Genomic DNA, 23,894 nt, shown 5'->3' with positions numbered 1-23,894 from the left:
CCTTGACATGATGTGAACATTGCTTTAAAATATTTCCAGGTACTGTTTCATATTTAAAGAAACATTACAATGCATTCTGAATACCCAGTCATCCTTTCTAATAAACCTGTACTGTACTTTCCTCTCAGTTTTTCGGAGTGGTGAGAATTTTTCCTTTTCTGCAATGATCAGCTGGCTTTAGACAATAAATGCAACATAAGAAAGGCTGGAAAGAAGAGCACCTAGGAGATTACACGTACAGTATATCTAGCAAAGGATTATTTCTTAAAAAAAAAACTCTCACCTGAGTTGTAGGGCATTGTAGTTTAATAAGAACTGCTGGACTGGCACATTTGAGAATATTGAAGTAGAACAAAAGGGTTTTGTTCCTAAAAGTCAAAAAGAAAGATAAATCATTCCAAAGTTATCATAGTATTATGAAGAACTTTGAATATACTGTAAACCAATTAGCATTCAATAATTGTCTCATGGTGACTTCCACCTGTGTATTTTCTGTCACTATAATCACAGTTATAGAATCTTTTTGAACATATACATTAAGATGAGTAAGGAAGTGATGCTGGACTTTAAAAAGCTTATGTAATGGGGCCTTTGGGAAGGAGCATCACAGCTTAGCCATAAAATCAGGCTAAATAACAACTTTCTAGATTTGCTTATCTGAGTTTAACAATAGCAAAGAATGTATCAGAAAAGATGAAAAAAATATTTTATTTTTTAAAAAGAATATTCTTGTAACTTTAAAAATAACAGTTTTTAAATATAACATGTTTTCGAGAGCCAGCATATTGTGTGAGTTACGGGATGAATGTACAATTTTTCTAGATACAGAAAAAAAAAACATTTTGGTCTGGGGAATGTTTATGACAAAAAAGGAAGTAATTTTTATCAAAGATTCTTGGCACTGTCTATTCTGAGGGAAGGATTCATGTTCTCCTTTCTGTTCACAGTGACTGGCATAAACTGGGGCTTCATGTTAACAACAGCCAATGTAAAGGACAACAGAGAGCCAATCTAAAGAGCTGTGGAGTATATCCAGAAGAAAAATGTGTCTCTAGCTGTTAAGCACATCACTTCCTCATAGCTAAAATGGCTTTTCATAAAAGTAGAGTGAAAATAAATAAAAATATGGAATGTCAATAGTTTACAACAGTAACCCCAGTACTTTGAAGCTATGGTTTACAGTGCTTAGACAAAAGCTATGCGGCATCACTGCCAAGTTAATCTCCTGCTGCACCTAACAAAGTCAGTAAACAAACCTACTTCAATGTAATCTTTTCAATAGTTTCTTACACTCTAATTCCAGAATATGGAAAAACATCTCAAGAACTCCATGACCAATGGTGATTAACTGCCTGGTATTATAACGAAGGCTTGTACACTGTCCAGCAATGTATGTCCTTGCAGTAAACATATTCATCCTTCGGCCTTATTTACATTTTCCTCATGTGCCTCAATAATTATCAGTTAGCAGTTGTAGGTAAAGGCTGTGAGTTTCACTCTTTCTGTCTCTCCAGTTCTCTATTATCTGTTTTCTCTTGGCTTCGATCTGTTGAAGCTTCTTATCAGTGTATTCTGGTTCACACAGATAAAGTTTGTCAATGAAGCTGAATGTTTCATCACTGCCATAGCTAGAAATGCTGACAGTATAAAATGAGTGTTTACTTGTCTAAAGGTTGAGAAAAATGAAATACCAAAGTACAACTGCAATTGTGCAATTCCTGAAGCTAGCATATAAAAAGAAGGAATGAAGCAAAGATATGGCAAAGAAGCTGGGCTTCATTTTAAATGGTGGAGCCTCATAAAAAGAAATATTTAGTGATGCAGATACTGTAAGAATTTAACACATTTGTTTCATGTTACATCTAGTGCCACGTTGTCACTCATTGGGGATGAGACATTTTCTTTCATTTACAAATGTAGCTTCACTTAACAATGCAAAATTCCAGGCCAAATGAGTATATGCCACGAAAAAACAACTTCAAAAATACCAAACTTATCCTTTAAGTAAAAATTTAAATGTACACACAGAGCAGGATAGATTACTTTCATAAGCCCCAACTATAATATTATATAAATAAATTAAAAGTGATATTTTGTTAGATTTTAATATACAAAGTGAGAAGGACCTAGGAGTAATAGTGGACTCCTCACTATCTACAGTACATCTAGGCAGTGTACAGAAGAAGAAGTTATATCCATATTACTAACCGAGAATGGTAAACCGGAAGGCACGGACTCAGGTACACGGCGATGGACGCAGGAGACATAGAGCACAGGCGCCTACAGCAAGCGTCTCATAAACTGCAAGCGACGTCTGATCCACGGCAAATGAAGGAGTCACGGCTCAAAAACGAAAGAGCTCAACTAACGTAAATAAGAAATGAAGCAACAACGTGCCCATAGCTAACGACTAACGACACAGACACACAAAAAAGAGGATTCTGCGCTGCACCCCAGAGTTAAACGGAAGAGGCTACGGAGGCCCCACAGGTCCACAAAGATAGTACGGAAGGCGCAGGAAAGTACGAAAGTCGCAGGCGCCTACAACACGCTTCTGAACTAAACGTCCACACTGCACAGCATGGTCCACGCGCTTCTAACACACCGCAAGCATAAACACGAGATAGTACAGAAACCCCACAGATCCGGACTCCACAACATATGTGAATCACATTACAGTAATACAATATTAAGCACATTACAGTAATACAATATTGACAGTACAACCACAGAAAACACAGGCTAACCGAGAATGGTAAATCACGAGCCCGCCTGGATAGAATCAATGAACACAGGTGCCTACAACGCGCGTCTGAAATGCCGCAAGCAAAGCAGGCACGGCTCCAAAAAGAAAGAGCTCGACTGACACACGTCCACACTACACAGCATAGTCAAACCCGACATAGTATGGAAGGTGCAGGCGCCTACAACACGCTTCGAAAGCACCACAAGCAAAAACCCGAGATAGTACAGAAGCCCCAAAGATCCGGACTCCACAGCATATGTGAATCACATTACAGTAAGACAATATTATAAGTACTCACAGAAAACACAAACAGAAGAGGCTTCGGCGTCCCGCCCCACAGTCAAACCAGAGAAAGTACGGAGGCCCCAAACGTCCACAAAACACAGCATAGTCAAACCCGACATAGTACGGAGGGCGCATGCGCCTATACACCGCAAGCGAAGGAGCCACGGCTCAGAAACGAAAGAGCTCAACTATCGGAAATAAATAATTTTAACAGTACGTGCAATTATCCATATTACTAACAGTAAACAACGTATAACTAATGGAGTCACGGTCACGGCTCAAAAACGAGAAACACCATTAACCCAGCCAGATTACCACAACACAGTCTTAACCAACTTTATGTAGCCTTCTCAAGAGAGTACAAAACCCTACACGTCCACACTACACAGGATAGTCAAACCCGACATAGTGCGGAAGGTGCAGGCGCCTACAACACGCTTCTAAAGCACCGCAAGCAAAAACCCGAGATAGTACAGAAGCCCCGAAGATCTGGACTCCACAGCATATGTAAATCACATTACAGTAATACAACACTATAAGTACTCACAGAAAACACAAACAGAAGAGGCTTCCACGTCCCGCCCCACAGTCAAACCAGAGAAAGTACGGAGACCCCAAACGTCCACAAAACACAGCATAGTCAAACACAAGATAGTACCGAAGGCGCATGCGCCTATGCACCGCAAGCGAAGGAGCCACGGCTCAGAAACGAAAGAGTTCAACTAACGGAAATAGGTAATTTTAACAGTAAGTGCAATTACCAATATTACTAACAGTAAACAACGTATACCTAATCAACAAATCCCAAGGACAGACCATGGACAGAGTCGGCCTTTACCTCTCTGACCCTGTATTTAGACATGGACAACTTTATGTAGCCTTCTCAAGAGTTCGGCATGCATGTGACGTTAACGTCAAGATTATAATAACTCCATACCAAGGAAAACTCATTCAAGGACAACACGTCATCTTTACTACAAATGTGGTGTATGAAGATATCCTTTGTGCGTCATCTACACCTTTACACTCCAATATATCTCATACATAGATCTGCGCAAACTCAAAGACATTCTATACTTACATAACATAACAATTAAACTGCTATTGTCATTTACATATATTACATAGACCTACAAGATGTCGTGACGGTGAACATGATACATATGTAACAATTACCAAGACAGACAATAATCTCTTTCAAATCTATTGCAGGTTACCCAAGACCAGGGGTTGGCGAGCGAAGCGAGCAGGGGGCGGAGCCCCCTAGTATAGCATATAACACACTAGTGAGGCCTCATCTGAAGTACTATGTGCAGTTTTGGTCCTCAGATTACAAAATAGATGTAGCCACGTTAAAGAAAGTCCAGGGAAGAATGAATAGGCTGATTCCAGCAGTAACAGGTATGAGCTGTGAGGAGAGATTGAAGGAACTGAACCTTTACTATTTAACCAAATAAAGATAATCAAAAACACAGGACAGAGTTGGAAACTTGTCAAGGGTAAATTTTAGGAAGATTTTCTTTACACAGAGAACCATATACATAAGAAATAAATCACCAGGTAGTGTGGTAGAAAGTTGAACTTAAGGGACCTTCGTATCTCGACTTGATGTTGTTGAAGAGAATCAAAATGAACAGGATGGATGAGTTAATTGGGCTAAATGGCTTGTTCTCATCATAATTGTTCTGATGTTTTATGGAAAAAGCTACCTTAAACAACTAAGGTAATATTTATTTATATTTCAGAATCATTTATCATTTATAAAAATATACCAGTATTTCTGCATATGGATGTGTGATACACATACAGTAAAAAACATTTCGGTCAATGACTGATGACTGCGCTGTCTTCGTCAAGCGGAGGCATATTTCCTTTGTGAAAGTCAAACATTGCTTTTGGAGTGCAACTCAAATTGTAGCTAATGTCATCTGGTAAACAATTATAAGTACAAAGTTTTAATAACTGCGTCTTTGAGAATTTTAACAATTTAGAAAGAAATTGTTGTGAATGTGTTGAACCTATTCTAGTAACTCAAAAATTAATTTAGGGCAATACTTTATTTCAGTATTATAGTTCTTTTAAACGATATTCCACTTCAATTTCAATCATTCCACTGAAATGCCTATGTTCTAGAAATATGTTTATTGAAAACAAAACCGATTTTTATAATAGAATTACATATTCTACAGGACATCTGAAAATAGCTTATTACTGGTTATAGTGAAGCGATCAAGAAGCTTCCTCTCAAGGTTTATAATGTTTCATTTCAGAACTGTTGTAACTTACTCCAAGATGGCTATACATTTATGTCATGGCTCAGTGACTAAATTACTAAACAAAACAGAATTTAGCAGTGTTCTGGGGCTTCATGCAGAAATAACTTCACAAGTGACACATTTTATGATCAGTTATTTCTACAGCTAAGAGGAAAGTGGAACAATAATGCAAAGAACAGTTCTGCCCAAATAAAGACTTATAATATGACCCCATAGATACCGAACACTTTACATTATGCTAATGTTTGCTGATATAATATTCACTTCCCAATTTTATGATTACCCCCCATGCCACCCCTTAGAGACACAAAACATAAGGTTGTAGGCATAGCAGGGTCTACCGGGGTAGTTCTAACCTGTTGTCCTCCTAGCCAAAGCAGACCTTCAAATCCCTGAAGTAATTGTAGAAATTGGCTAAAAATTATCCCTACAGTGGCTTTAAAATCCACCTTTGATAAAGGATCCAGGCCTGTTATTGGGGAGACAGGAGAAGTTAAATTGTAGGAGCAAGAGACATAAAGGAAAGACACTTTTAGACAGGCAATGAGAAGAATGCAGTTTGGTCTGGTCTTTGCCAAGTGGACAAGCGACCCCTGCTTGTTAGAAGCCATGTCCTATAAGGCAGCAGGGGTCTTGTTTTGCTTCTTTCTCAATCCTAAACACTTTCTGTGCCCCTTTTTGTATGTTTTAGAAACAAATAAGATCTTTTTTTTTTATAGATTTTAGTCTCTTTTGCATTATTACAAGAACACAGACATCCCTTAGTAAACATTTAATATTTATGAGGAAAACATGTAAATCAGCATAAAAGGAAACATAATTACAAATAAACAACCGACGAAGTGCTGTGAAGTCATATCGCTAGCCACTTTTGCTGCCTTCTTCAATATGAATCTAATACAATGTTACTTGGATGGATGCAATTAAATGGCATGAGGGTACCACATCAGTATTGAGTATCAATTACAGATAAGCTCCTTTTCAGATAAAGAAACAGTCACAATGGTCCCAGAAACTGAAAGGGGTTAATAGTTTCAATAATATGAGCATCAGGAAACAGTGACATCACCTACAGTGGCTGGAATTTAAGAAGCATGTCTTTTATTGTACATCATCCATCACTTCCTTTGTTGGTTTACTACATTTATATTTTTAGCAATGATCTCATCAACACTATGAAGGAGGTGGGGGTGTAGAAAAGATACAGTGCAAGGAAAGGACTAAAATGAAAAATAAAATGGTGCATATTTTAGCACCCAAAGCATTAGAAATTTTCTCCTACATAAAATATCACTTCATGGTATGAGGAACTTACACCCTTAGCATACAGTTATGTAAACTGATACCCAATGTTAACTTACAATTTATTAGATATAAATCAGTCATTTTCAGTATACCTGACATATTTTAGCACTATTTATCTTCTATTAAGAACTGCTTCTAAAATATATATCCACAACTCCCAAAATATTATTTGACTTAAATCTGCACTTTTCTGTTGTGTAATTTAGTGAACCAACTGAAAAAGGGGGTAAGGACTGTATACAATTCAGGCTGTTACTCATATCTCCTACTAAACATGCACAAACCATGTAATCCAAAGTAATTTAGACGCTTTCTTTATCATCTATATTTTTTAAGAACAATAGCTCGTTTAATATGTTTGCCACTTCCGTGGATATTTTCATCTAATGAGGCAGTTATTACATATATATAGTATGTGTGAACTAACCAGCATAATTATCAAATTTCATCTTACAGATATTTCTTTGTTTACTGCCCTGCCTGTTATGCTTAAAAATGTTTGTTTTCAATTTTCTATTTTCTATTGTTCTGGGATCCAGGTTAGGTAATGCAATTTGTTGACACTCATAGTTTTGATGAAGTCATCTTAATGTTTTATAATAGGATGTGGGGAGAAAAATAATTGGTACTCAAGTTTCAAGAAATAAATGGGGTGAACTGACATTTCTAAAAACACTTTCAGATAGTAATTTATCTTTTTTAATGAAATTAAAAATCATTACAGAAAACAAACTGTGACCTTTTTTTCAAAAAAGTTTAATAAATCTTTATGTTTCCAATTTAAAATGTAGACAATACTCCAGCAATATCTGAAGTTTAACATTTTTTTGGTGGTCAACTGCGTTCAGTTTTCAGATTCCTGGTTAAACACTGAGTCTGAGGTTCATCACTTTATTATGTTTTCATTATGACTCACGGTTACCTTTTATAGGTGACTGGGTACATATTCACTACCATTTATATATTTGTTACCCTGCACACTACATACAGTACATGCATAAATCCATCACTTAATCTTGATACTTCTTAGATCATGCAAGTATAAGGTAAAGATGATCTTCAAAGAAAAAATAAACACTTTTGCTCTATGCAACAGCCAAATAATCCATTCATTCACTTATTATAATTACAATGGGAAAATAGAAGATGCCATGATGCATTACTGTATAAAAGGTACAGATTGACCTTTCTTACTGCCTGGAAAGCACTTTAGCATTGCACAGAAATGTATGCACTAAAGAAAAAATATCATGCTGGTATTGAAATCCCCACATAAATAGACCTGTTAACTGAAAATCTGTACAAATCTGTCACTCTGCTTAATCTGAAAATTGTCAGAATTCAAGTCAAAGAACATTACCTGTTGTAAAAAGTATGTGTAAACAAAAAAGACTCGAATGTAGAATTGACTTCATAATAAATATGGATATTTCCCTGGTAATTACAATAATAAGTTATTTCAACAGGTTCCAATAAGCCTAAAAATGATGTTAAAAATCCCCCAGGTTGCTAGTTTGATTAGCTTTTTTGAAGAGCATTATTTGTTCTCTAAACAAACAAATAAAACATCTGTAATGCTGTCTAGATCCAGAATTAAATACTGTTGGTATCAGACTTCCACTAAACCTCTTTTCCCGAGTATGGCAGAAAGGGCCACAGTAGGCTCAACTCAGTTGCTCACAGGCAACTATGGTGCCAGAAGTACCACATGCTCTGCTATTTAAAAACTCTCCATGGCTAATTTGAATTTATCCTTTCTGGCCTGCCTTATTCTTATTCCTTTTAAAAGGTTATACTCCATTTTCAGGTCTAAGGGACTAGTTCTTCCTTAGTCTAGTCCTGCTTACAGGATGAATTTGTGATATCAGGTATAGCAGTTCAGCCTTGAAAGAGTACAGCTTCATCATCTCAGTTGGCTTAGTTATCTTTAAGTCAAACACATGGGTTGCCCCATTGCTGTGAGTAATGATTTCTGATTATCATTGAAGGAAGGCAAACTTCTACTGGTAAGGTTCTACCAAAGATAATATAAAATCTATTGTACGCTGTGGAAGAAAATGTAATAAAAGTTTCTGAAAAATGTAAAAATGCAGTAGCTCTTTTGTTTACATACACTTAGTGCCACTGAAGACATTGTTATTTCGGTTGAGATAAATTCCCTACATAATTGATTAAATTGATTGTTTTGTTATATAGCACTCTTTACTAAGGACAGGCTCAGAGCACTTACACAGATATAAAAATGTCACTTTAAAAAGACACACTGTCACCAATACACAAAGCACATATAAAGATAAAAGCTTAATCCAGACCAGGTTGCAACCCCCCCAGCTAGTATAGGACACAAGACTGGAACAAACCCTGGACAGGGCACCAGTCCATCACTGGGTGAACACACACCTATTCAGTGTCGCCAATTCACTTAATCTGCCATTATTTGGATGGTGCCAGGAAACCAGAGCACGCAGAGGAAACACAGGCAGACACTGTGGGAACATGCAAATTCCACGCAGGGAGGCCCTGGGTCACCATATTGAAGGCAGCAGTGCTACCACTGTACCACCATGCATACAATTACAACAGGTGTTATACAGCAAGCAAAACAAGCAGGAGTCAAAAATACCTCACTTGGACATTGCATATCACGATGGACACTGGTATCATTCATCTCCATTTTAAAGTAAAGAACAGGCTAGGTATTTTTTTTAATCTATAATACATTTCACTTTTAGAACAAAATTTCATATTATGGGAAATTAATATATTCCATGATCGCGAAGAAATACCTTTGATTTGAAAAATACCAAAATTATCCTTTAAACAGGTTTTAATAGTGTAGTTTTCTGTGACAATAAACAATTTTTTTTCCAGAAGAGCTCCAACTTTTCTATGAATACGTTACTCAAATGAATGAACTACTAAACCTGCTGTATGCTGCCTTGTGATGGTACTGTCTATAAAGCCTTATTTACACAATAAAAAGCTGGTTGATATACACACTTTAAATGTTTCATGTTTGTTTTGCTTATTCCACATGTAAATAAGAACACAGCCATTTTAGAAGGATCTGATTAAGATGCTTCTAACAAACATGCCAAAATAGCAGTATTCATTTGTTCCACACAAATTTCTGTTGGCCAATTTCCACTTTTTACTTTGCAAAAAAATGTAAAACCCCCCAGAGTTCAGACCAGATGTCGAAGTGTAGTTCAAGGATAAAACAACTGACCATCAAAGCTGCTTTTTGTTTTTATACTTTCCACTAGGAGGCTCCGCCCACTGCTCGCTTCGCTTGCCAAACCTGGGAGCAGGCGCTGGGCCTACAACTTTCTTGATATTTCACTTTATAATTTAAAAACAGAATAAGAATCTGAAAATCTAACAACATCACATTAAAGTTCGATAAATTCTGAAAAGAATGATACCAAACATATATATGTAGGTTTTAAAATAAGCCCAATTTAAAGCGTGCCAAAAAACGTGACATAAAAACATCACCTAAAATCGTTGTACTTTTAGGCTTAGGATTTTATATATATATATATATATATATATATATATATATATATATATATATATATATATATATAGAGTAGATTTTACAAATTTTCCTGGGCTTAAGACATTTTTTCGTTGAGGCTTTCCTGAGACTTAATTGCAGTTTTGAAACATGTGGAATTCAGTTTCACTTTTGTTGTTTATGTTTTAACAATACAAAATGCAATTTTGGGTCTTCATTGTCATGGCGCAATGGCTCATTGCTAGTTAGCCCAGTGCCAGATGTTGAATCACGTGACATCATTACCACAATATTTAAGCTGGTGCCACTTGTTTCTCTTTGTCCAAGGTTTTGGATTCAATCTAACACCTTTCAAAAATTCTTCTTTGTGTTTCCTTCTGGTTATAATTTATGTTTGCCTAACATAAACAGACCCTATGAGACTGCAGGAAACCTAATACAAAATTCTGAAATGACAAGTAAGCCCGCGATTCGCTAGCGAATCGGAAATCCAAGAATGGCAATCAGTTTCTGTTCCGTCCGATATTTGGATGGATGACATATCATGGAGGGTGGGTGCGTCTGGGAAAATGTCATTTAATTAAATAAGCATATCTGTACTAAAGCGGTTTTGTTTTGTGGAGACGTGATTCTGTTGCCTTTGCTGACACCAACTGCAGAGTGGAGCACAGCAAGTTTGATTAGAGCAAGTGCAGTGAACAAGTTGTGTTGTTTGGGCGCCACCTACTGACTCTGGGAAGCCACTGCGTTTGACTCTGGGGTGTGCCGCTGCGTGATGAAATATCATGGAGGGTATATGCGGTGGTGTGGGCGGTCGCGTCCGGGCGGCTATACAACCTGCCGTGCACGCTTTATCTCAGGTTTAGTTCACAGGTCGTAGGCATGGTAAAGTTTCCATTTAATTCAATAACCCTATTTGAACTAAAGCGGTTTCTTTGTGTGGGCGCCTTCGTTCATTGTTTGTATCCATACAGGCTCGTTTACAGGTTGTAGCCATACTGGCTTGTGTTTGTATTACTAATCGTTAAGCTCCCTCCATTTGGATACATGCCTCCTTTGCCTGTGCTGTGTCAAAAGCGCGTTGTGGGCGCGCTTGTTCATTGTGTTTATCCATACGGGGTCGTTTTGTATTTCCGTTAGTTGAGCTCTTTCATTGTGGAGCCGTGATGTCTTTGCTTCTGGTGTGTGTGAAGCGCGTTGTGGAAGCCTCCTGGCACAGTGGAGTAGAGCAAGTGTATTTTACAGGTTGTGTTGTGTGGGCACCACCTACTGACTCTGGGAATCCGCCGCGTTTTGGGAAGCCGCTGCGTTTGACTGTACAGGTTGTGTTGTTTGGGCGCTCAGAGGTTGTGTTGTTTGGGCACCACCTACTGACTCTGGGAAGCCGCCGCGTTTTGGCAGCGTTTGACTCTGGACTCTGGAGCGGGCGTCAAGGCCGCAGTGCGCATGCGCTTCGGTGCGTCCGCCGTGCATAAATTAACTGTGGTTTAGTAAGATAGATACTAAATCATAACAGCAGGATGTGGCATGAATACTCTAATAAATTCCCCCATGGTCTGAAAGTATTTTCTACAAATAACAGTGTATGTCATTGAAAAAATAGTTACAATTTCACCATCCCTATGAGTGAAACCATCATTACCAATGTGCAAGTTTGAAAGTTTATCAAATATCAAATGAATTACGATATTAAAGGAATACTCCATTCAAAAATTATGACGTTACTTACACCAAATTGTTTGTAGTGATGATAGAGAAAACTTTTAATCTCGTGATTTCATGAAAACACAGACTACAAAGTTTTTGATATAGATAGATAGATAGATAGATAGATAGATAGATAGATAGATAGATAGATAGATAGATAGATAGATAGATAGATAGATAGATAGATAGATAGATAGATAGATAGATAGATAGATAGATAGATAGATAGATAGATAGATAGATAGATAGATAGATAGATAGATAGATAGATAGATAGATAGATACTTTATTACTCCCAAGGGGAAATTCACATACTCCAGCAGCACCTTACTGATACAAAAAAATATATAATGGACTTTAACAGAGGCCACCACTAAACAACAGCAAACATTATTAAAACATCCATGAAAAAACCTCAAATGAGTCAAGTTGCCTAATCTACTTGTAAAGTATCCAATTGTATATTTACAATGTCCAAAAACACAAATATTTTGGCTAAACTATTGTTAAATAAATGTCTTCCAGAAATCATTCCTGTGAACCACTATGGAGCATGCTGAAATGGGATTGAGCTTTTGAATTACACTACTAAAGCAAAGCGAACTCCTAGCAGCCAAGAGGCCCACAAAGTCCAGCTGAGTTCAACTCAGTAAAGCTGCATGAAGCTGCGATGTGGTCTGACCATCCATGAGGTGAATAGTGTGGATAAGGCATGGTGCATGTGTCTGAGCCAAACCTGTTAGTATTTTTGCATGTTTTCATGACCATCTTAATTAGATCCCACTAAACTCATCTCAAAAAAATATTGGTAGAAGAATTAAAGGTACTAGTTTTCATGAGGAATAAACAGTTGTAGCAGATGGCCAGGAACCTTGTCCGGCTGGCACATCCCTATAATGAAATATCCGAGAGAGAGAGCATATCTAGAGAATTACCTTCCTCTGGAGTGCTTGATGACAGGCCCCCTGGTGTGCAGCAGTGCCACGGGTTTGGAGCATGGAAGCTCAACCCTGCTGGGACCCGAGGCCACCCCAAGGGGGCATCTGAAGAACTACTGAGCTCTTGTATGCAGCACTTTTGCCACACCCAGAAGTGATGCCAGAAGTAGGTCAATGAGCACCTCCGGGTGCCTTATGAAAGCAACCAGCAGCCCCTACTTCAGGTTCCAGAGTCGGGTGGAAGAGGACGGAGCTTCCTGGAGGAGAAGAGGAGGCAAAGAAAGAAAGAAAGAAAGAAAGAAAGAAAGAAAGAAAGAAAGAAAGAAAGAAAGAAAGAAAGAAAGAAAGAAAGAAAGAAAGAAAGAAAGAAAGAAAGAAAGGTGTTTGTGCTTTTGTGTAGTGCCAAACTGTGCTGTACACGTGGGAAACAGGGGTAGTCGTTTCCCACATGAAAAATGGAAAAATAAACGTGTGTTGCACCTGCACTTGTGTCTTTGCCTGTCTGTGTCAGGTATGGTGGCTGGTGCGCGCCCTGGTGGTCCACACAGTTCAAAAAAGACGGCATTGAAACACTTTATGGACAAGCTTTTATTCTGTAAAGTCACTTTTATAATAAGCAGCATAGTAAAGAAGTATACATCAGCTTCAGTGATTTGTTCATTTGATTAATGTATCCACAACAAGCATGGTCCTCACCTGACCTTGTTTTTTATGTTTACTGTCACATATTATGAACACTACACTACTCTCACCTGATTAATTGGGATTAATAAAGTATCTATCTCTCTATCTATCTATCTATCTATCTATCTATCTATCTATCTATCTATCTATCTATCTATCTATCTATCTATCTATCTATCTATCTATCTATCTAATAGAAATGTTTCAGTCATGGATTGATGTTCATGGACTCTGCTTAGTTATGCCTAGTTAGATACAGTATTTTCACATCACTTCCTTTAAAGCACCTGCAATTTTATACTTAAATCGAATACGTTTTACCAAAGTTTATATTTTATACAAAATACCTCTGTATGTGCTTATATATCAGTACATATGTAGTATACAGCATATTCTGCAGTTGTGTTATATTTGTACAACTAAACCTGTGCTCAAGAATTGAACTGAACACCTTAGTTAAACTTAATTGATATAGTGATATATTTTGACCATTTACATACAAAACTCAACTGAAAGAATGTAATTTGTACTATAAAATAAATTAGTTTCTTCTTGTGGAGGAGCAAGATATTTTTGTGTTGTTTTCGTGGTTAAAAAGCTCTTATTTCATAGTAAAGATATAATTTTCTTTTTATGTGTTTCTTGCAGTTATTAAACATGGCCTCTATGTTGCAGCCATGTATTCCAAATAAGCAGACTGCATGTTTAAAGATTTACATAGCCAGCTTTATAAGATACTCTACTAAATTGGAAAAGTACTTGCCAGTAATTTACACAGTGATACTAATTTCCTCTCTTTAAGTGAATCTGTCTCTTTGTGGCTGTTTACTCTAAAATTACTTTAAATTAGTCTTTGCTTACCAACAGAGAAGTTAAAATCACCAACTGGCACTTATTGATATAGTTTTCTCAGGCTGGCATATTACGTGGAGTGAAATAAGCAATGAAATTTAAACTTTTAAATAAATATTAACTTAGATTTCAACACTGGAACTATCATACTCCTATAACTTAAGAATACAGAAGGGCACAACTAAAAGTAAACATCCATAAACAAAATTATATCAGTCTTTTGCACCATAGGAGATCTAGGTAAACACAAACAAGACTAGTAGAATATAAACCAATGAATAAAGGAAGGAGTTCTTTTTAAAATATTTATTTCTTACTGCGTGTACTTATTTTAGCATTTATTTGTGCACTTACGCATTAGGAGTTCCATGCTGCCCGCAGAACTGTCCATAGCTGTCGGTAGGATAAGCCACTTTTCTTGGGTCTCCATGTATCCAAGCTGAATAAAAACAGAAACATTTGAATAAATCAAAACTTTGTTTGTTTATTTTTTCCTAAGATGCATTTTTTTAATGCTATAACAATATTAAAACTAAAATAAATTATTCCATACATTAACATTTTTGTGCCATTGCTACCAGGCAACAAGATGGTGTCTAAAGAGAACATACAAAACAAAAATGGACAGGCCAAAAATCTGTCTATAGATATTTCCCTAAGAAACTGTGCATCAAATCAAAGTCTTTATAAGTGTTTTATCAATAAACGTGACACAGGAAATACTGTGCTGTCATTTAACGACCACATTTTAATCATGTGGCAGACACTGTACCTAACAATGGTCAACAACATGACTAAAAAAAATTTAGTTCCAATGATGTCAAAAAATAATAATAAAATTTAATAACCATTAAAAACATAATGAAGTGAATCAAATTGTATGCTCAAAATATGGGAATTATGACAACTATAATCAATGTTGAATAACAATATAGGCTGTAGATATAAAGATATTTGCTCCTAATTTCTCATTTAATTTTTTATGTTTGTATTTGTATGTAATCTGTGCATTCAGAAAATCCAATAACTGTTCCAGAGGTCTCAGAACCGTTTCACAGCTCCTTACATAAAATATGCACTTCAACCACACTTCAGCTTATGTACCAATTTCTGTTGACAATGCTTTATAAAACATATGACAGTTTGTGCTCTGTTATTATAAAAGGCATTTAAAGTTCTGCAGTATTCATTTCTTTTTATTATATGGTACTAAAAGCAAGTTCCATTTTTAAATGTTTCACAGAAATATATTCTGTCTGTAGCACTGCTGCCTCGCAGTTGGGAGATCTGGGGACCCGGGTTCGCTTCCCGGGTCCGCCCTGCGTGGAGTTTGCATGTTCTCCCCGTGTCTGCGTGGGTTTCCTCCGGGCGCTCCGGTTTCCTCCCACAGTCCAAAGACATGCAGGTTAGGTGGATTGGCGATTCTAAATTGGCCCTAGTGTGTGCTTGGTGTGTGGGTGTGTTTGTGTGTGTCCTGCGGTGGGTTGGCACCCTGCCCAGGATTGGTTCCCTGCCTTGTGCCCTGTGTTGGCTGGGATTGGCTCCAGCGGACCCCCGTGACCCTGTGTTCGGATTCAGCGGGTTGGAAAATGGATGGATGGATGGATATTCTGTCTGCTTAGCCTCTCTGCTTATAGCTGAATATATGGATCTAGCCAACAGAAAGCCCTGTGATTGCTTCACTAAGCTTTCTGAACACACATATTCTGTTATCTTCAGAATGCCAGCTGGGTTTATGTTTTTAGTATCTCCAAGAATAAACATAGACGGTATCTAAATTTTTATTCATCATACATGATTTTTTCATAAGGGCCCTCAAATCCATAAATAGAACAGCCATGTTAAAAATCTGCTTTGAACTGCGGGAAGAGATAAAGACAGAGCAGGAGAGAGTCAGAGATGCATGTAGTTCAGGACATCAAATATTAAACATTTCTTCTTTCAGAAATACTTAGAATCTCCAGTGAGTAACAGTAGAGTATCTGCATAAGATATACCAGGAAGCAGGCAATCTTACTTTGACACTTTGGTCACAATGGAAAACAAACATGAATTACACTGGAAGCCATATTGATAATCCTTTGTCTTGCACGCTTATTTTTTTCAGAAGTCAACTGCATCTATTAAATATGTACATCTGCATAACCTTTTTTTAACTATAACCAGACAACATATTTTTTGTAAAATGTAAGTATCAAATGCCAGAAGAAAAATTACTTATTTTATTACTTTACACATTATGTTCTTTCTTTTCACAACACTTTTTACACATTCTCAAATTAAATAAGACCTTTATATTGCACATTTGAAATTTTGTGTTAATATTTTTCCAATTTAGTAAAATCATGTCAACTCACACAGCATAACACAACATTTCTGCAAGTTATGGGCTTTGAAGAGCCTTCTTTTCTTCTCTGAATTATGTATGGCATCTGCCTTCAAAGAATACTCTGCTGGCCATTCACTGAGCAGTATTATTTTTTAAATCCTAAGCATGTATACCAGACACAAAAGTTGAATCACCAACAATTCATCCATAAATTTTGCATTACCTGCAGGGCACACATTCTTCCAAGTCAGTGTAAAGAAAAAGACAAAATGTCTACTGCATACAGTAGAAGTTAATCTATTTTTCACCATGAACTAAATGACATCAGGAAAAAAAACAACAGAAAATATAATGTTTAGAAAGACACCTTTTGTGAAATTCTTTAAAGCATGATACAATATGCCTGTAAAGCAGCATGATCCAGCTGTTCAAGAGAGGAACTCAAATCCCAGTACATTTCTGACCACTGATCACTTCAAAATATATGCAACCTCTACTGTCCATCTTATTAAGTTCAAAACTAATAAGAGGTAGTACACTAAATGCACACGGATCCTATTGATTCTTTAACAGTTCTATTATTTTTCTTTAATTTCGCTGGGTAACAAAATGTAACTTTTTTTTATTAGATGAATCAACATAGATGATCCTTATAATATAATATATAATGCAACCTCTCTTGCTTCATCCATCGCCTTTTCTTGTAAGAAGCGATGACTAAGTTCCTCTGCAAGGTGAGCAAAGTAGAACACTCTTCTTTTCTCAGTGGTCCCTGTTCATGCCTTGTACAGTACATGTGCGTTCATCACAAGAGAGGATGCAACATCAACAAGCTTCTGTTCCAAGACCGCTGCTACCCCAGCCCCTTCAGTGTAATAGTAACCACAACACAGAGAGAAGTGTGTACATTGCAACAGGTACACATGTCGTAAACGTAGAAAGGACAGTCCTTAGGTGTGTGGGAACTGTTAACATTTGAATCTGATGATTGCATATAGCGCAGAACTGACCTCTCTGTACTATTCTTTCCTCTGCATGTCCTGGAGTACAAAAGAAACAGTACCGTGCAACAACATGTGAAGACTGGCAAGATGGGGAAAAAAAACGTGGTCACTGATTACAAGCACAAGAAGGCATGCGAATGAATATGAATAATATGAATAATGTTGCATCAGTGCCTCAATGTTTTCCGAAATGTACTATACAGGTCATAAAATGACTTATTCCAAATATCATATATACCTATGTCTCTGTTTTTTTGTCAGTGCGGCATTGACATCATGGACCATAAGGTGCTTACTAATTCAGCATGAGCAGGAACACTCAATAAAACTGAATAAAAAAAAAATTCAAGTGACGTTGAGATACGAAGAAGGCAGATTCACCAGCGTTTGCGTGTCAGCTTGTTATCTGTTTTCCATTTAAGAAATGCCCTGATGAAACCATTCTCCATGCTCGTTACTTCTGTTTCTTTGTGGAGGAGATTGTAGCCTTTTAATCTAGAACCAATGAATTCTGTTCATCTTTTATATAGGTTCAAATCTCAAACAAGGTTATTAAGACCTACGATCTGCTTGAGTTAATAAATGTGGTTCAGAAGATGAACAGGAAGTTTCAAAGGCTAGGTCAAGTTTCATATGTATTCACCACTATGCTCTACAGGATCTTACTGTAATGTCATACTTGGATTTTAAGTTTTTATAGTCATTTCCTGTCCTTAAAGAATCTTTAAGCTGATGTTTCAGAGGTCTCTGTGGTAGTTTATTTTCTGTTCTGATGTGTTCTTATAAATGTTTCAATTGGATATCTTTCACTCATCCTCTTTAATAAAATCCCTTTGTGCGTCCAGGTGTCCGTGTGTGTGTGTCTTCTGGTGAAGTGCGCATGTGCGGGGCTTCTGGTGAAGTGCGCATGTGCGGGGCACGGTGTGATGCGCGATATTATTGTCAGAGAAAGTTAGAGGCGTTTTACGGAAATACAAACCAGTATTACTGCGAGAGGAAATTAAAGGTATACAATACAGTGACACATATTACAGCCACATACAAGCCAGTATTACTGTCAGAGGAGATTAAAGGCGTATTACCGACGAGCACACCTGTATTACCGCCAGAGAAAATTAAAGGTATATTAGAACGTACAAGCCAGCGGACGTACAAGACAGTATTACTGTCACAGAAAATTAAAGACACATAATACACGGCGGCAGCCCACGAAGAACGGTCAGCTCAGCAAGTAAACATCAACAAAAGAAAGGCTGAAAGAAAGAAAAATACTAACCAACATAAAGAATGAGGTCAAAGTCCCTTGCCATTTAATATAGACTGTTCCTACTAATGTTTATGCACTACTGTTCTAGCGCCCGTTATTGTAACGGGTTAAATGACTAGTTATGTAATATTTGTTTTATATAAAGGCTGCCATTGTTGTTGTGTAGTTGCTAGGCGGTTGCTAGGCATAACGATTGGAGCTGTGCATTATGTGACATCATAACCATGACAGAATAAAGGTCGCCATCATATTCCGACTTCTTCACAGAACTTGATGTGCGACTTACCGTATTAATTTAATTTGTTGGTTTTGACTTGGTTTGGTTTCCTGGCTTTGATTTTTGTCTCTCATATTGATTCATAAATAGTATTTGACTTCCTGGATCCTGACCCTCACTTTGTGTCCTTTTTTCAGGTAGATTTCTGACTTATGTTTTGGGCTCTGTTTAAAATGCTAAATTTCTTTATCACTCACTCTGACCTCAACTTATTTTTCTCTTTTTATCTCCTGAACGTTAATTTCAAACCATCTATTACTGTTTCTTCCTGTGCAGTCATTACACTTTATTAAAATCATGTTCATTGAAAGTTGGTGTGACACTTCCTGAAGGCTTTGGCACCGGCGGTTCCTGACTGTAAAGCACTGGCAGCATGGCAGAGGATAAATTACAATAATTCAAAGTGTGCTTTGATTTAGAGCTGATCTCTAGTATGTTTGTTTGGTTCATGTTAGTTCAAATCAACCCCCACCCATGAGAAATAGAGCAAGGCCAACAGCCAGAGTAAAACTTTAAGAGTAGAACAAAAAGGGGAGAAAAGTCTTTTCCCCAATTTAAATGCTTATTCTAAAATCTTACTGATTATATCCTGCGAGGTTTTAAAAAAAGTTTTGAACAGATCCTCTAAGTGAGAGTTTGACGTTTTCCAATTTCAAATAGTATATAACATCAGTTGCCCACTAACTTAAAAGAGATGGGCTTGGATTCTTCCAGGTGAGCAAGATAAGTGTATGTGCCAATAGTGAAGTAAAGGCAATTACAGTTTGTTTGCCCTTCTCCACTTTATGCCCATATGGGAGTCCACCAAACACAGCTGTTAGTGGATTAGGAGAGGCTGTCTGAATGGCATTTAAAGATTTTGGTCCAAAATTATGTTTATTTGGTGCACGCCCAAAACACATGGCTTACTGAGGCTGGAGCTCGATTGCAATGTTCGCAGGTCAGATCTTGCCCTGGAAACATTTTGGACAGTATAAAATAAGACAAATGTGCTCAATAAAAGATTTTAGGTTGAATAATTGTATGTTTTGTGCATATGGATCTAAAGTGAATTCTGTGCATTGCTGCCTTCTACTCATTTTCTGAAATGTTGAGTAAGGGATTCTTTTCCCACTGTACTCTGGGATCTTTGAAAGGAAGGGACTTTAAAATGGTTTTATGTATTATAGAAATGCTGTCTGAGTCCTCAAGACTGATCAATATTTCTTCTGGAATAGAAGTACGTGGGAGGAGAGGAAAATTGGGCAGATTTTGTTTAACAAAGTTTCAGATTTGGAGGTAGTGAAAGAATTGTGTTGATAGAAAGTAAAATTTGGAGTGTAATTGTTCGTAGGATGCAAAGGCGTTATCTATGTACAAATCTCTAAGTGATTTAATCCCGTATGTTTTCCAAACATTAAAAACTGTGTATGTTTGAGAGGATGGAAAAAGGTGATTATTGTGCAGAGGTGCCTCAGATAAAAGCTTCTTTTGAAGTACTTCCTACATTCCATGTTCTGAGTGAGTGAAGCACAATTGGGTTGTTAGAATATTGACGATAACTTGTATTTACTGGGGTACAAAGCTAGGAATATAAAGAAGTACTGCAGGATTTTATTTCTATTGCAGACCAAGCCTGTGTGTGTTCATCTATTTGTGTCAATGTCCAGGTTTTTATAGCTTGCATATTTGCCACCCAGTAATAAAATTGAAAGTTAGGTATAGCCATGCCACCTTCTGCATTGGGTCTTAGTAGGGTCACCCTTTGGATGTATGGATATTTTGAATTTCAAATAAATGAGGTTATGATTGAATCTAACTTCTTAAAAATGATTTTTAATATATATGGGAATACTTTGAAATAGAAAAAGAAGCATAGGCAGGATATTCATCTTAATGTTAATTCTTCCAGCTAAAGTGAGATGAAGGGTAGATCATCTATGCAAGTCTTGCTTAAATTTTTCCATGCAGACTGCAAAATTTTGTTGATAAAGAGCTTTATGTTTACTTGTGATGTTTACCCCTAGGTATTTAACCTGATCTGTGATGATAAAAGGGAAGGTGTCCAATCTAATACTGTGTGTTAGAGAGATCAATGGAAAAAGCACAATAATATTCAAATTAATTTTGAGTCCAGAAAGTTTTTGAAATTCTGCTGTTACTGTTAAGACTGCCGGCACAGTATTTTGTGGATCGGATATATATAGTACCATATCATGTTCATTATATTTTTTAAAGAGATCTTTGCTTAAAAAATTTGCAAGGAAAAGAGAGAGCTGCTAGATGGTAACACGATCACAAAATTATTTGCATTTTAAAAAGTTACTGTACGGGTCTATCTTTCAAATCATACTGTAGGTGATGAATGAGTCGATGCAGCCGCTAAGAAAAAACACAATCTCTCTTCCAGTGTATTATTTTTAAACATATTCCTAAAAGTTTTTCAAAACCCAAATACATTTTTTTAAAGCAAAAATGATGTTACATGTGACAGGCCAATAATATTTTATGCATTCAGTAATAAAGCAGGAAGATGAAATGAATACGAATTTCTTCCCAGTCTCAATTACTGTTGCTGTTTGTGAAGTGTTCAAGAGATGTGTCTTGATAATGAAGAATATTGGTTTAGTGAAAAAAACTTTTTCATGAATGCTTCTTAAATTTTTTTTCAAGTAGAGTCTTATGAAGGAGGCAGTCACGTGTACTGTAACATCAAAAATAGGTGGCTTTAAAAAGCTGGTTTGCTTCCTCTTGTTATCAGGAGGGATTTTCATTTAGAATTCAATTTGTTTTTTTTCCAGTTAAACTCTGAAAGCACGACACTTGAAAACCGAATGAGTGACACTACAGACATACTGTAATTTTTCACATATTTTAATCTTAAGAAAGCCACAAACATAGAAATTGATGCAGTTTCTATGAGAAAAAAGAACAAATGACATACAGGAATCTGACTATTCCACACAAAATATAACAAAATAAATTAAACTTCTAAATGATATTTTATTTTCTGATGAATCTTTAAGGACAAAATTCAACTCTGAATGAATATCCACTTTGTAGAATAAAAATACTAAGCACTCTTTTTAATTTTATAACTTAGAAAAGGATTGGCTCTTAAGACAAATATGATGTTTACCTCTTTGAGATTTTTGTAGTTTTGTATCCATCTCTTCCTTGGTCTGGTGTGAGTTACCATGTCTGTGTAGGAGATTCCTGAAATGGATTAGTACTCCATGCAGGAGATAGTTCCTAAATTGTGCGTGATACTGCTGGGATATTTTCCAGGCTATCAACAGTAAGCAGGTTATGAAAGGTTTAAGTCACTTAACAACCTAACCTGAAGCCACACCACATGAACTTCAGAAGAGGTCATCCACCAGAAGCTAAGCATGTTCAGGCCTGGCCAGTACTTGGATGGGAGACCACCTAGGAAAAACTTGTTGCTGCTGGAAAAGGTGTTGGTGAGGCCAGCAGGGGGCATCTACCCTGTGGTCTTTGTGCGGATCCCAATGCCCCACTGATGGGGACACTTTGCTGTAAAAATAGCACCTCCTTTGGCTGAGACTTAAAACCGAGGTCCTCACTCTCTGTGGTCACAAAAGATCCCTAGGCATCCTTCGTAAAGAGTAGGGTGTATCCCGATGTCCAGGCTAAACTGCCCACCATGGCCTAGTCATTCTGGCTCCCTATTCATCCCCTGTTTCTAGTTAGCTATCTCTCTCACCACTTCACCATCTAACAGCTAATGTGTGGTAAGTGTAATGGCGCGATAATGGCTACTGTCGCATCATCCGTGTGGATGCTGCATATTAGTGGTGGCTAAAGTGGCTCCCCACTCACTGAAGCACTTCGAGTTGTGAGAAGAGTGCTATATAAATGTAAAGAACTACTATTATTAAAGGGATGTGAGAGGAAATCAGAGAATATAGAGAAAAAACTATGCAAACACAGAATGTGGAAACTCCACGCTGCCACTGTCTGGGCCAGGATTTCCCTCAAGGATTACCATCCATCCATCCATCCATTGTCTCCCGCTTATCCGAGGTCGGGTCGCAGGGGCAGCAGCTTGAGCAGAGATGCCCAGACTTCCCTCTCCCCGGCCACTTCTTCTAGCTCTTCCGGGAGAATCCCGAGGCGTTCCTGGGCCAGCCGGGAGACATAGTCCCTCCAGCGTGTCCTGGGTCTTCCCCGGGGCCTCCTCCCAGTTGGACGTGCCCGGAACACCTCACCAGGGAGGCGTCCAGGAGGCATCCTGATCAGATGCCCGAGCCACCTCATCTGACTCCTCTCGATGCGGAGGAGCAGTGGCTCTACTCTGAGCCCCTCCCGGATGACTGAGCTTCTCACCCTATCTTTAAGGGAAAGCCCAGACACACTGCGGAGGAAACTCATTTCAGCCGCTTGTATTCGCGATCTCGTTCTTTCGGTCACTACCCATACCTCATGACCATAGGTGAGGGTAGGAACATAGATCAACCGGTAAATTGAGAGCTTTGCCTTATGGCTCAGCTCCTTTTTCACCACGACAGACCGATGCAGCGCCCGCATTACTGCGGATGCCGCACCAATCCGCCTGTCGATCTCACGCTCCATTCTTCCCTCACTCGTGAACAAGACCCCGAGATACTTGAACTCCTCCACTTGGGGCAGGATCTCGCTACCAACCCTGAGAGGGCACTCCACCCTTTTCCGGCTGAGGACCATGCTCTCGGATTTGGAGGT

The 23,894-nt window shown here is 37.7% G+C and overlaps 1 protein-coding gene across 5 annotated transcripts in view; it reads right to left on the bottom strand.

Moving 5' to 3' along the window:
• slc44a5b (solute carrier family 44 member 5b) overlaps window positions 1-23,894 on the bottom strand; it is a 340,353-nt gene that overhangs the window by 73,488 nt on the left and 242,971 nt on the right. For all 5 annotated transcript variants that reach the window (XM_028811195.2, XM_028811194.2, XM_028811197.2 and 2 more), the window contains exons 4-5: window positions 14,668-14,752; window positions 284-368 (exon numbers count right to left, since the gene is read on the bottom strand). In XM_028811195.2, coding sequence (XP_028667028.1) covers window positions 284-368; window positions 14,668-14,752 — 170 coding nt within the window. The remainder of the gene's footprint in view (window positions 1-283; window positions 369-14,667; window positions 14,753-23,894) is intronic.

Source organism: Erpetoichthys calabaricus, chromosome 10, assembly GCF_900747795.2.
Source record: "Erpetoichthys calabaricus chromosome 10, fErpCal1.3, whole genome shotgun sequence".
NCBI classification, from domain to species: domain Eukaryota; kingdom Metazoa; phylum Chordata; class Cladistia; order Polypteriformes; family Polypteridae; genus Erpetoichthys; species Erpetoichthys calabaricus.
This window is presented reverse-complemented; position numbering and strand designations above follow the sequence as displayed.